A 14,420-nucleotide genomic window follows, 5' to 3' on the forward strand; every position below is an offset into this window, starting at 1 on the left:
AAGGAAGGAGCCTCTGGAGCCTCCCTGGGCAGCCTGTTCACATCCTCCATGGTGGGAATGCAATGCCACAGAGGGCCAGCAGGATCCCAGCCCTCTGGGTTCACCCACTCCCTCAACACCAGTGCAGCTCCATGGTGAGCTCAGGGCTGCCTTTCCCAGCTGGGTGGTGTCACTCCATCACACCTGGGGCCACCAGCCCAGCCTGGGCACGAGTCAGGATGGAGCAACATGAGGCTGCACAGCAAAGTGCTCAGTAACGACCCAAAGTCCACCCAAACTGCAGCCCAGACCCCCTGGAACTACACAGACCCACGAGGAAGCAGCAGAGCTCTCAGAGGTACTTGAGGTAAGTGATGGCAAAGGTTCCTTCCAGCCACTTTCTGGAGCAGAGCACAGGTCCTGTAAGGGATCAGTCTGCAAAAACAACCAGCTGGCAGAGGAGGGGAGCACCAGCCCTTATGAAATCCCAGGAGCAACGACCAGAGGGGGATCCTGAAGGTCACTGCACGCAGCAGAAGGAAAACTCAGCAGGGACTTTCCTGGTGGGAGATGTTTTGAGCAAAGCAGAACAGCCTCACTGTCCATCTGTATGCAACTGTTCCTTAAAAAGCTGCAAGCAAAGCAGCAAGCAAGCAGCTGGGCACAGGGAGAGAAGCGAGGGGCATTTGAGAACAGAAGGCACCCAGCCCCCAAGGTCAGGGCACTGGAGGCATTCCCACCCACTTCACTTGGAGGAAAAACGTCTGCAGGAGGGGAAAAAGGCTTTTTAAAGTTTCCCATGCCAAGGGTTGAGCTCCCAAAGAGTGTCACTTTGCAGGAGCCTCCTCCACAGCACAGGCAGGGCTGGGGGCCCCAGGCTCTATGGGGGCAGCTCCGAGAGCATCAGGACTCGAGTCACCAAAGGATTTCCAAGCTTTCATACGCTTCCATTTGCAGCTTTATCTACTAATGACACTTCAAAGCTCTGAACTGGAGAGAAGCCAAGTGAATGAGACAAAAAGGCCACAGCAAAACAAACCAGGGACTGCTGAGTGAAAGTGTTCAAAGCAAAATCACCTTCAGAGCCCAGTGTCCAGGCTGCTTTCCCTTGACATGACTCTTCAGCTTCACCACCTTTGCCACGAGATTTGAGACAAATCCTGCTTGCAAGATGCTGAACTCCCCCCAGCACATGCATGAGCCATGGTGTCTGGAGGGGTGATGAAAGCAGAAGCTCTTGAGGCACCACCGTCTTTCCAGTCAGGCACAGGTAAGTGAAGCCCCAAGAGACTGGACCACACACGGTCTGAAGATGAGAGAAAGGACTCTGCTGACTTCAGCCACTCAGCACCAAACCTACACAGTTTCTGCCAGCACCTCTAATGGATTTTACCTTTTCTTGTTCCTCCAAGGCCAAAAGAACAGCTCTGCCACAGGAAAAGAACCCCTTCCCTATGGACACAAAGCACACAAAGACCTCTGCAGAGCTGAGCAGAGACAAGGGCTGCTGCAAGGTCCCAGCTCCAGCAGTGCCAGACAGCACAGGTCTGGCACTAAACCATTCCATCCACAAACCCACACCTTTGGGAGTTCAGAGGAGCAACAGCAGGTTAATTGTTGACTCACCAGGGCTATTTTTAAACAGCTGCTGTGGCAGGACTGTAGAAGCTGTTAGAGCATCAGCTCCCCTAGACTCATGGGCCCATTCAACCCCCACCATGCAATGGGGACCATCAGCTGGCTGCAAGGCCTCAGAAGCCAGAGAAAAACATGCTCAGTTCCCTGACATTTGAATCACAGAGGCTTTTGCCAAGAATGGGCCTCCCTTGTTAGAGTTTCATAACTCTTCCATCCTTTCAGCCTCACTCAGACCCCGTTTGGGTAATCATTAACCATTCCCAGGGCCGGCTCAGTTCAGCATCTTCAAACTTGGCACCCAAGACCTTCACACTTGACAGCACTGCAATGCTTATTGCTGTTAATTATGCTGTTTTGGAAGGAGAAGAGGAAGAGAAGCAATTTCCAGAGACTAAGGGGGGTTTTCTTCTCACCCTCCCCCCCACAGCACATCCTTTGGGAGAAGGCACTTTGCACTCCTCGTGTATCTTCCCCAGAAACGGGCTGTGGTTCCAATTCTGCATCCCCAAAGGGAGGGTGGTGGCATGTCAGCTTACCCCTGCAGCCAGGGCAGGAGGCACAGCATGTGCTCCACACAGGGGGTGACGTTTAAGGGCAGTCAGGGGTTCAGCTGGCTCCCCAGAGCAGCTCATGTCGCCTGCCTGCAAAGCCTCACACCTCAAATGCCATCCCACTGCACGGCACCTTGACCTCACCCAGACCAGCGCTGGGAGAGAGCATCATCCAGCTTAAAACACGTGAGAAGATGATAGAGGGCATGGATGTTGGATGAAGAGAAACAGGGACGAGGGGCAGGATCTTATCCACCCAAAGCCAGGCTACAAGGGATGCTCTGGGGACTCTTCCCTTCCTCTCCCACCCATGTTCTTCTATTGCACAGGCTGTTCCCTGTGATGCCAGGCTGCAGGGCATTCTCTGGGCAGAGAGATCTCTAGGGACACAGCTCCTGCCATTCCACCTGTCACAGCCCCTGTTGTCACACAGGCAGGACATTGAAAATGTTTTGTGGCCATTCCATTTGGTTCCTGCCCTACCATAAGCCCCTGGGCACTGAGCAAGTGCAAATGCTCCCTGCACCACCATCCCATATTAACAGCAGTGGCAAGGGGCAGCCTCATCCTGGCCACACTGGGGGACATGCAGAGATGCTTTGAGGTTGTCTGAGCCCTCAGGGCTGTCACACCAAGATGTGGAGGGAAGGACCAACACACAGATGAGGAACCTCTGAGCAAACACTTGGCAGCCATAAAGCAACAGGGGAACCATTAGCTCTGAGGATCCTTTATCTTCTGCAGGCTGGGGAAATGCCACCAGTCCACAAGCCCTGGCAGCAGACAATCTGGCATCTCCCAGCCCAGTTCCCCTGCCAGTGCTAACCCACTCCCCACAGATGTGATCATGCTGAACACAGAAACAGCATCCAGATGTGTTTTGGGAGGCTAAATAATAGTTCTTGATCTTCTGACAACAGTGCCCAGAAGGATTTGGAAAAGTGACACAAAGCTTTGAAGGTTTAATGCAACATGCTGTGACATCCCCAGTGACAGCCCCACCAGCCCTGTGCCACCCAGCTGAGGAACTCAGCAGCCTTCCCACACCCAGAGGTGCTGCTGGATCCACAAAGACCAGCCTAAAAAGTTGGAGAGGTCTTGTGCTGCCTTCAGGGAGCTTGGATGCTGCTCTGCTCTTTCTGTGGTGGTCTAGAAACCACACTGATGTTCCCCAAGGAAGATTGCACTTAGGACATTTGTCCTGTTGCCTGGTCCAGGTTGAAAAGAGAGGGAGAGAGAGGGAAGGAGGGGAAAAGTATTCCCAGAAAACAAGTGATAGCTCTAAGGCTGAAGAAAGCAAAGCAAGAGGCAGGAAACACTGGAGCAGCACTTCTCCCAGGCAGAGGAGCTGATGGGGTCTGGTTTTTAACCAAGCTCCCCCAAGGAGATGTGGGAGAGAGACACCCTGTCTTGCCCTGTCCTTCCCCATCATTCCTGAACCATCTACTTGATTTTAGCAAAAGCTGGGTGAGGATGAGCCACAAAGAGACACTGCACAGGGTCTGGTGTCCCTTGTGCAGGGACTGTCACAGAGACAAAGCACTGCAAGGAGCCTCCACAAATGGAGATGCATTTCACACCACCCCCATGCCATGCAGAGAGATCTCTAGGGAGACATCTCCTGCCATTCCACCTTTCAGCTCATCTCAGAGCTTCATTTCTGGGTTTAAAGCCCCATGTCCTCCCAAACCAGGGCCAGAGGGACAGCAGGGAGAGTCACATCCCCCCCCCAGGAGAGTCCAGGAAAGGTGCTCCTGCTTTTAATGAGGAGCTTCTTCATGCTGACATCCACAGCCAAGCTAATAACAGTGGAAAGCAATGGGAAATCCCAGCACAAGGGAGGTGGAAAGGGAAGATCCCACTCATTTGAACCTGTACTAAGTAGGGGGAAGATCATTAGCCACATGCACCCCCAGAAAGAACAGCAACAGCCTATGCAATGGCTGGGAATGCACTTTTTCACAGCAAGTGCCAAAAAGGCCTGCTCTTAGTCTGAAGGAATTGGTTTCACAAAGGTCCAACTGTAAGAAAGGTTGTAATTTGCCCAAATAAAACTTAATTTGCTCCACAAAATAGCTGTGGTTTATTGTGTCATGTATGTGCTATGTGTTTTAATTTCACAGCAGCCAATATAATTGTAAGCCAGGCGAGTTTCAGAGCACTTTGGGCTTGTTCCCACAGCACATATAGCACAGATGCTACTTTGTGCATCACACCAGCACGTCCATAAATCAGGAGTACAGAAAGGATTACCCATGAAGCAGAGAGCAATGCTTCATCATGCAGCAAAGGGGGGGAAGCAGACCTCTGAGGGAACCAAATGAAGCTAGTGACAGGTAATAACTGTGGATGCTTCCCAGTTCACTGCTGTGTGACAGGCTCCTGCATCTGGGCTTCTTGGTGCTGGGATGGCACCCAGCAGCAAGTGATGCTGTGGGCACTGCTGCAATGCCATGGCATAGAATCACAGAATGGGGGGGGTTGGAAGGGACCTTTAGAGATCTAGCCCAACCCCCTGCAGAAGCAGGTTCACCTAGGTCATCCCCCAGCACAATTCTCCCCTTCCTGGAGGCTTGAGAGATTCAGCCACCCAGTCCATCTCATCTAAGGGCAAATGGAAAGCTGTGGTTCACACTGGCCACTGCCCAGACCCATGTTCACCCACTGAGGCAGCTCCTGCTCCCACACAGCTCAGACATGGCACAGGAGGCACACAACAGGGTGAAGGCACCAGGATCTCTCCCTTCCCAGCACAGGTCTGTATCCACTTCATACCCAGCTTCTTGGAAAACTGATCTTGAAGAGCAGCCAGGGTAACCAGGGAGCAGCAGATTCAGCACCAGCTCCCCTCAGCACATTCAGCAGCTCAAAGCCCAAGGCAGCACGTGGCTCCCTCCCCAGGGCCACTCACCCTCATGAGACATTTGCTTTTTGGCCCTGGCACGTGTCAGAAAACTACTCTGGCTCCTGAAGCTCACTTCTGAGCCTCAGCAGCACCAGGAGAGCAGCAGCTCTGGGCAGGCAGCTGCTTATCCCCAGACCCAGGGCCATGCTGTGCCCTGGGCAGCTGCTAAAGCTCTTTCTCCACTCCAATCCCACTCAGTGGCTTGAGAGCAGGCAGAGCCCAAGCCCACACTGACCTTTTGGAAGTGCAGGCACAGGTACAAGCACTGAAACAACCCCACTGCTCTGTCAAAAGCATTAATTCACACCCCAAAGAGCTGGAGACTGTTCCATTACTTCAAGACCAAAGTTGAGCAGCATTACAGTGAGACAAACCTCCAGCTCCTTCCTCTGCACCCACTGTCATTTGGTTTCCTTTCTCCTTGCTGGCCCATGCATGGAGGGCAGCAGTCAGCTCTCCATTATGCACTGACCAAGTGCATCTTCTCACAGGGGGGCAGCAGCCCTTGGGACCCACCAGCAGCCTCTGGCTGCTTCTCCTCTGCCTATTGCACAGGCACTTTTCAAAAGCATCATTACTCAGATTAAGAGGATCTTGTTGAATAAACACACTCCACAAGTCCATAAAGACTCAGGCCCAGACCTAGGAGACTCACTCATTGAGGACTTCCACTTGAGTAGACTTTGGGTATATGTGATACAGAGAAGCCACAGACAGACTGTGCAGCTTGCACCATGAAGAGCCATCTGATGCCTGTCAGGGTTTGGCACTCACAAGTGTGTCCAGTGAGTTTTGCTGCCTGAGTACCACCTCAGGACATCTCCACGTCCCACCACCTCCATCATAAAGCAACCAGGGTGAGTCAGAGCAGTCATCTCAGGCTGTTCTGCAGGACCAAGATCTTACTCCCTATTGCCAAGATAACTGGGGGGCTGTGGTCTCAGGAGGCTGCACCTGAGGAGTCATTGCCTCAGAGGGGGGAGACTCAGCAGCATTAACACCAGCTGGGGCATCAAACCCTCAACACTCCCATCCTACAACCCAAGCACCACTTTTCCATTCAACCAACCAATGAATTGGAGCAAACTCCATGGTAGGTGCACGTCAGGACATTGCTAAAGCCCTTCAGCAGAGGTATAAAAGCCTGTTTGCTCAGAGAATTGCTGCCCCAGTGTTTCCTCTGACTGCAGAGAGCTTATAGCTGCTACAGAGCTCCTGCCACACCACAGAGCAGTGGCACAGCCAGTTCTTTCAGCTCAGTTTTAACAGCATAAAGGGTTTCCCAGCACTACTACAGGGGGAAAAAAATAAGCACTTCCCTGCTGCACTGCCCAACACCCCCTCCCCCCAAAAAAGCACTCAATTTAGCCCCATGGATACCCAACAACCTTCCCAGGACAGAGCTCAACCAACTCAGCTCAAAAGCAACTGCAAAAGCCCTGCAGCACACCAGCACTGGGGTACCCAGAGCAGCATCAGGGACTTGCTCCAAGCACAGATCAGGTGGAAACAGCTCAGCACCCTCCTTCCAAGGAACTGCTTTCATTTCTGCCCTTAAAACGGTGCAACCCCACATGGACCTTAAAGGAATGAGAATTAAGAACATGCCACTTACCTCAGCTGCTGGAAGGCCAGGGCTGTTACACAAGGAAGGAATCAGACCCCAAAACACTGCCCAGAGAGAAGTGTGGCCATCTTGCTTTAATAGGGGCTGGGGCAGATGAACAAACACCTGCAGCTGTGGGTGTGAGCACACGTGAGACCCATCAGGGTCATCAGCAAAGCCCAACCATGCCCCTGCTCCTGCTCAGCCTGGCAGGCAAAGAATTCCTTTCCCTGGTGTAAATGTCCTGAACCAAAGGCTGCTCCAAGCGCCAACTTACATCATCAAACAGCCCCCAAGGCCAAACCTAGTGTGGGGGGCTGTACAGGGAAGGCTTCAGCTGAAGTCTGTGAGTGTCCAATAGCTTGAGAGGTCCTACAGCTTCTTTGGAGAGCCCTGAGTTTGAGTGACTGCAGTAAGGTATTGAAGGGGAGAAAGGGGACAGGAAAGAACACTTGAGGTCTTTTTTCATCACCTCACCATCAAACCCCTTTAAAGCCTTGCTGGCAAGTGAAATAAAATCTCCAGATGTATTCCTGGGGCAGTGCATGGTGATGGAAATAAAAGGAGGAGAAAAATGAAGCACAATCAGTGGATTGCAGAAGGGATTCCCCCCCCCCCCCCCAAAATCAACCCTCAGATGTTAACCCAGGCAAATGCTTTTGCTGATGCAAACCCAGAAGGGAGCTGAAAGGCACCTGAACACACTGCAAAGACTTCAGCTGGGGAAAGTCAATGGGCTGTGAACAGCTTCTGTGGGCACTGGGGCCAGGGCTTTTCTGAGTGGTGTAAAAGCAAACAGTGTCCATCCCTGGTGCTGTTTTGTTCAGAACCTAGAAGGAGCTGGTAGGAGGAGGAAGATGACAGCACTGCTGCACCCCTGTGTGGCCGTGGGGAAGAGGACAGGGAGGAAGGCAGCAGCCAGCTCAGGATGTGAATGCAAAGCACCTTTTGGATGGTGGTGGGAAATGCCAGGGAAGAGGAGAAAAGGCAACAAGGAGAAGTAACTCAGCTTTTGGCTGGTTCTTCCCAGTTGAAACGAGGGCAGTATTAACCAAAATCTCTTTAAACCTCTCCCCCTTCAACCCAAAAATGGCTTTTTGACTGACTGTGAAAGTGATCTGGGGAGTGATGTAGGTGACATGGCAGGACACACCAAACCTGAGCCAAGGGGGATAGAAAACCCACCCTGCAAAGCTCGTGAAAGCTGGCTTTAAACGATGGTGACATGTTTTGACACCGTTCCCTGACAACAATGGCAGCAACACAAACAAAAACTAATGATGTCAAGGATTAATAATGGTGCTGCATGAACTCCACCAATGTGGTCCCAATTAAACATCCAGCATGGTTGTAATTTGAAAAAGGACTGTGGAAATGTTGTTGCAACATTCCCTGCTCTGAGCCTTTCCCCTGGGAGATGCCATCCCCCTTCCTCGGTGGGATGGGATCTCAGCTCCCTCATCCTCACCCCCCAGCTGCTGTAGGAACACCCAAGTCCAGCTGCCAAAATGCAGGGCCCTGATACACATCAGAGGAGCTTTTTAAGTGAGTTGCTGTCTTGTTTCAGTCCCTCTCCCTGAGCCATGCAGAGCTGTCTCTGCAGAGAGGAAGGCTCCAGAAACGCCCCCTGTGACGTGGAGAGCTGAGGTGCTTCTGCAGCCACAGCAGCCCAGAGGACAGGACATTATGAAAATCAAATGGACTAAGGATTTGTAATGGAACTCTAAGGCTTGGCAACACTAGTCACTGGCAATAAATAACTTTACTAACCAAGCAAAGACAGGCAAGGTCCAACCTGCCCGTGCAAGCGCACGGTGCTGCGGCGCCCACAGCAACGCGGCAGCCAGCGAAGGGCTGACTTATGCCCAGCGTCTCCAGAGACTCTACATCAGCGGAGACAAGCTCATCTGACCGGGATTTCTTTTGCCTGGGAATGCTTCTCAGAGCAGATCTGTTCTTCCCAAACCGTTCTGTATCTGTTTATTGACTGCATGGCAGACTGCAACCCGCCCGACTCGCCTCTGCCTCACTGCCAGTGACTGGGGAGGTGCCTGAAATTCAGGCTGTTCTGTGGTGTCTCCAAGTGAGGATCCACCCAGCCACGAGTTGTCCAAAGCTGCTGTTTCTCAACCATCAAATGCATGCAGGAGATACCAGGCTCATGGACAACCCCCCCCAGCCATGAGTTGTCCAAAGCTGCTGTTTCTCAACCATCAAATGCATGCAGGAGATACCAGGCTCATGGACAACCCCTGATACAAGGCTAGTAATGCAAACTAGTCCTAGTGGGCAGCTTTTAGGGCCACAGTCTGTTCTGCTCTCTCTCCCCCCAGCACTGCTAACCATTAACTTGCTCAAACATGAACACTCACCTTGCTGAGGTCCCTCTCTCATGTCTGATGCTGTCAGGCAGACCATGGAAACCTGAGCAAGAGCAGCTACACAAGCTTTCCCTCTCACCTTCCCCGTTTGCTTCCCGGCTCTCAACACCAATCCTCTCCTCCTGAAGACAAACTGCAGCCTTCCTGCAACTCATTCATCGCCTTTCTAAGCTCTTGGCTGGGATGGGAGACAGCGGCTGCCCCTCTGGAAAGCCCCTGTGCCTGCAGAGGGTTTGAGCAGACGCTGCTGCACACCCCACTCCAAGAAAGAAGACAGGGACCCCCCATAATGCGAATACTTTATTATCAATGAGTGACTGGGATTAGTTGGGGTTGGTTGGTTTTTTTTTGGCTGGGTATTAATATTTCCAAAAACCATACATCAAAATGAGGCTTTTGCTCCTATTTTTTGCTGTATAATTTTTCTTTTTTTTCTTAAAAAAAAAGAAAGGAAGGAAAGGTCTGTCTTGGAGGAATTCTCTAAGCCAAAGTGCATCTTTCTGGGCTCTGTCCATATACACATTGCACCGTACATAAATAATTACATTGTAAAAATGACTCCATAATTACAAGTATAATATATATTTCCATATAATATATAAAACTTTATATTAAATCTAGGTAGATGATATTTGGGATAGTCTTGTGTCTCTCTGGTTTCCTTTCCTCTCCCCCCCTCCCTCCCCGTTCTTCCTCTCCTCAGAGGGCCGGCCGTCACCGACTGCTGCTGAGTAAGATCTCCAGCCAGCAGGGACAGGAGGTGATGAACTGCCGGGAGTAGCAGGGCCCCCAGCCCTTGGCGAAGCTGATCCTCACGCTGTTGGGGTCGTAGGGCCCGTCGGCGTCCCGCAGCAGGCAGGGCCGCTCGTAGTCGAACACCTTGATGGAGTAACCCGGCATGACCTTGCGCACGACGAGCGTCCTGCAGCTGGGCACGTCCAGCGTGGGCGAGTTGACGAAGATGGGGTGCTCGCTGCGGTTGTAGGCCCACACGCCGTCCGGCTCCTTGCTCAGTAAAATCCCGTAGCCGATTTTACTCCGAGTCCTTCTCACAGTCTCGCTCCTGTTCTCCAGGTTGAGCTGGCCCAGGCAGAAGCCGTTTCCTTGAGGTAGGTCGTAGAAGATACTGACAGACTGTTCGTACACTGTGTAGAGGCGGCCGACGCGCGTCCGGTGCTCCCAGTAGGCCACGTTGCACCAGTGGCTCCTCTTGGCATCGGGCGATGTACTGGCATCTGAGCGGGACAGAGAGCACAGCAAGGGTCAGGCTTTCACACAGTCACACAATGCTGGGGGCTGGCAGGGCCCTGCACAGCCCACCCAGCCCAGCCCCTGCTCCAGCAGCTTCCCCTGGCTCAGGGGGCACAGGAACGTGTCCTGGTGGGGTTGGGAACCTGAGGAGCAGCCTCCACACCCTCCCTGGGCAGCCTGGGCCAGGGCTCCCTCACCCCAGCACCAAAGCAGCTTTTCCTTATGTTTAAATGGAACCTTTTGTGTTCCAGCTCCTGTCCATTACCCCTTGTCCTGTCACTGGAGACAACAGAAAAAAGCGCTGCCCCATCCTCTTGACAAACACCCCTCAAACACTTGTAAGCGTCAATGGGCTCCCCACTCAGTCTCCTCCAGACTAAACAGCCCCAGATCCCGCAGCCTCTCCTCACAGGGAGGATGTTCCAGTCCCCTGGAGCACAGTTTGCTGTGACCACCTGGGAAAAGACTTGGTATGGAAGGGAATGGCTCCTCCCACCCATCAGCTTTGCTCACATGGGAACTGAACTTGTGCTCCAACTCAAAGCTCATCTCCAACCCACAGCTCGTGCTCAATCCAAAGCTCATCTCCAACCCACAGCTCATGCTCAATCCAAAGCTCATCTCCAACCCACAGCTCGTGCTCAATCCAAAGCTCATCTTCAACCGAAAGCTCATCTCCAACCCACAGCTCGTGCTCAATCCAAAGCCCATCTCCAACCCACAGCTCGTGCTCAATGCAAAGACCTTCAACCCACAGCCCACCTTCAATAATGTCAACACAGACACCAAGAAAGAAGGCTCAAGCAAAATCTGGTGACCCAAAGGACCACTCACCAGCTCCCCTGGAGCTCAACACCTCTTCCTCTCTCTAATTCCACGTTCAATCCTGCAGCCAGCAGCCTGTGTACTCAAGGTATGTGCATTTCTACCACCAAGAGCTTCCTTGGACACCGTAGCACTGCAGCTCAGCCACCCCAGGCTCTTCTGGCTTTGCTGTGGTGCTGTGCCCCCATCTTCAAAGCCCAACCTGTGTCGAGCTGAAACATGGGGGGTGTCCACAAAGTGCTTGGGTGCCTGACCCAATAGTTATCTCTGCTGTGTAATGTTTTTTGACAGCAATGCTGACGTTCCCACGGGGAACATGAAATGTGAGGAGGCATTTCATGCCAGGGGGCAACAGTTGCTATGAACTATCCACGTCCTCCTGCAAAAGCCATTGCAACTCTCTCCAGAACGATGAGAAAAGTCTCTTCTTTCTAGGAATCCCATTCCAGGGAAGCAGGAGGGATGCTCACTGCCAGAAATCTGTTCATTTTCTGACACCTCCAGGATTTTGCATGCCTCCAGAAGGAAGATGAAAACTCTCAGCTCTAAAAGAACCCCGAAGAGGGTGAATTTACCTCTTGCTGAACGTCACTCCTGCTCCTACCACCTCGCTTCAGAGAGCACCACCCTGGGATTGCAAGTGAGGAGGCTCTGCTTTGAGCCAGCCCTGCTCTGTGCCTGGCATTAAGCTCCCTGACAACCCATGCCGTGCCCGTGGCCTGCTGACCCCTCTGCCTTCGTGCCATCACGTCTGATTAACTCACACATGGGGTGATGCCATTATTTTGCTTCAGAGAGCCTATTGAGGCACCGGATTTCCAGCGCAGCCCCTACAGCCCCGTTGCTTTTCAGGCTCAAATTACTCCGGAGGGAAACAAGCTCTCCTCCCCATTAAGCATCTCTGAATTCAGTGGCTTTGTTAGGGTTTAACTTGAGTTGTAACCATACAAATTCGAGGGGAGGGAGATGGGGGGAAGGGGGGTAACTGGCACTCAGGGAGGCAGTGGGGCGGGTGGGATACCCTTTGCTCTGGACAACGCTCATTCATCGTCTTGCACCAAACCCTTCACAGGTCTAAACCACCCCAAAAATGCCAGACTGGCCCCTTTCTCTGCCATCATCTGTTTAAATGATTTTTAGGACCCAGCATGACCTCTTTTCTGTCTGATGCACATTTTATCTAGAATTGAGAAGGAAACCCCGCGGGAACCTGACGCTTCAACCCCACTGGGAAAAGAAACAGCACAGCCCTGCATTTATAGCCATCCTCCATGGAGGGACAGGCCAACAGCTCTGTGGCCCCTAATACTGGAGGTGATGTCCTGGGCCTCCTAAGGGCGTGGGAAGAACGTAATGCTGTGAGATGCACAGCAGAGAAATGGAGGAAGAGCCTTGGTCACAGAGTCACAGAATGGTGGGGGTTGGAAGAGGCATCTAGAGTTCATCTAGTCCAATCTCCCTGCTAAAGCAGATCCCACCTAGATCAGGTCACACAGGAATGTGTCCAGCTGGGGTTGGAAACCTCCAGAGCAGGAGCCTCCACACCCTCCCTGGGCAGCCTGGGCCAGGGCTCCCTCACCTCAGCAGTGAAGGAGTTTTCCCTTATGTTGAAATGGAACTGTTTGTGTTCCAGCTTTTGCCCATTACCCCTTGTCCTGTCACTGGGCATTACAGAAAAAAGTGCTGCCCCATCCTCTTGACATCCATCTTTAAGTATTGAGATCCCTCCTCAGAGCAACAGCAGCATCCTGGAGCCAGGTAAAGCAAACTTGGGTTTCCCTTCCCTGTCTCCCAGTCACAGCCCTCGCAGCAAGGTGGGATGTTCCACCCTGTCTCAGTGGCACCAATGGGTCTCTGTGCTTCCAAGCCATTCTCAGTGGAAACCAGAGTCACTCTGTTAATAAGCTCATCCTAATGGTCACTCTGCCAATGACAGAAATCAGCAGAACCAAAGGTTTTTCCCCATTCTTGCTCTTTGGCTGACAACTCTTATTTCCTTTGCCATCTCGAATGACCCTCCTGCACCAGGAGTCAAACAACAAACTCAGCTTGCTCTGATAGGGCAATGATTTCATGATGGATACCCTGCACCCAAGCACACCGTTAAATACCAAACAACTGGGCCTGACTCTTCCTGAAGCATTTCACGACGCCTTGCAAAGCACCAGCCGTGCCAGCACAGAGTTTTAGGGAAGGAAAAGAACATTCAAACGGAACTCTTGGTCAGAAACCCTTCCAGCTGCCTGGAACATGATGCACTGAGACCTCCACCAAGAACAGAAAACACTGAGGTTGAAAAGAAAAGGTTTCAGAACCTCTTTGGAGTATTTCTGCAGCAGCTGCAAAAAGTTGATGGCCTTAAAGCAAATCTAATCTGAGATCAACAGCTTGGTGTGGATGAAAGTCCTTCTCTGGTAACATCCCTTGGTTTACCACCATGCAGACACTCAGTGCATTTTGCTCCTTGAAAACATACTACAGCAAGTGGTTCCAGAGTATCTCTGAAGAGGTGAAACCAGATGTAGTTTATCAATGACCCAGCAGCAGCAAGGAGCAGCAGCGAGCAACTGAGCTTCACCTGCAGGCTCATCTTCCACAGCACCCCATTCCCACAGCCACCTTTCCCCTGGGACATCATACAGCTGAGATGCCTCCAATGCCTTTCCAAAGCACTTCTCAGACACTGAATCTTGTTGTTGTCACACTCAAGTGATGCTGGAGGTGGGGGGCTACAGACAAGCTCAGAGCTTTTCGTCTGCAGGGCCTGGAGGCTGCAGAGCTCTGCGTCTGTTCAACCTCCCAACCTCCACAAAGCCTGCATGCCCATTAGGTAAGCTGGGTTTGGTACTACATTTTGTTAGAAACTATCACTCAGCCCCGGAATTTCCCTCACAGACTAAGAATGGGATGACTTCAAGGCTCAAAAGCTTCCCCATCAGCTGAATGAATCAGAACAGTCAGCAATGAACATTTCCAGAGGTGGTTCCTGGGGTTGATTGCAAATTAACATCCCTGATGGGGGAAAGCAAAGGAGGAAATCAGTGTCTCCTCTACAAGAACATGTCACTGGAGGTGCCACCATTGCTGGGCCATCACTGCTTTCCAGGAACTGGTAAATCTTTTGGTCAAGTCACCACAATCCAGCACATGCTGAAAACAGGGGAAGGGGCTTTTCACATCTCCTGCTTTGATGCACCTAAAACTGAGATGCCTGATTAAAATCACTTCCAAGCAACTGATGGCATGAGCTTCAGCCCCTCCATACACACACAGACACATTCCCA

At 52.0% G+C, this 14,420-nt stretch overlaps 1 protein-coding gene across 1 annotated transcript in view; it reads right to left on the reverse strand.

Moving 5' to 3' along the window:
- Positions 1–9,347: 9,347 nt before the first annotated feature.
- SMAD6 (SMAD family member 6) overlaps positions 9,348–14,420 on the reverse strand; it is a 44,477-nt gene continuing 39,404 nt past the window's right edge. The window contains exon 4 of the mRNA XM_062000193.1: positions 9,348–10,295. Coding sequence (XP_061856177.1) covers positions 9,775–10,295 — 521 coding nt within the window. The 3' untranslated portion in view covers positions 9,348–9,774. The remainder of the gene's footprint in view (positions 10,296–14,420) is intronic.

This window comes from Colius striatus, chromosome 7 (assembly GCF_028858725.1).
Source record: "Colius striatus isolate bColStr4 chromosome 7, bColStr4.1.hap1, whole genome shotgun sequence".
NCBI lineage: Eukaryota > Metazoa > Chordata > Aves > Coliiformes > Coliidae > Colius > Colius striatus.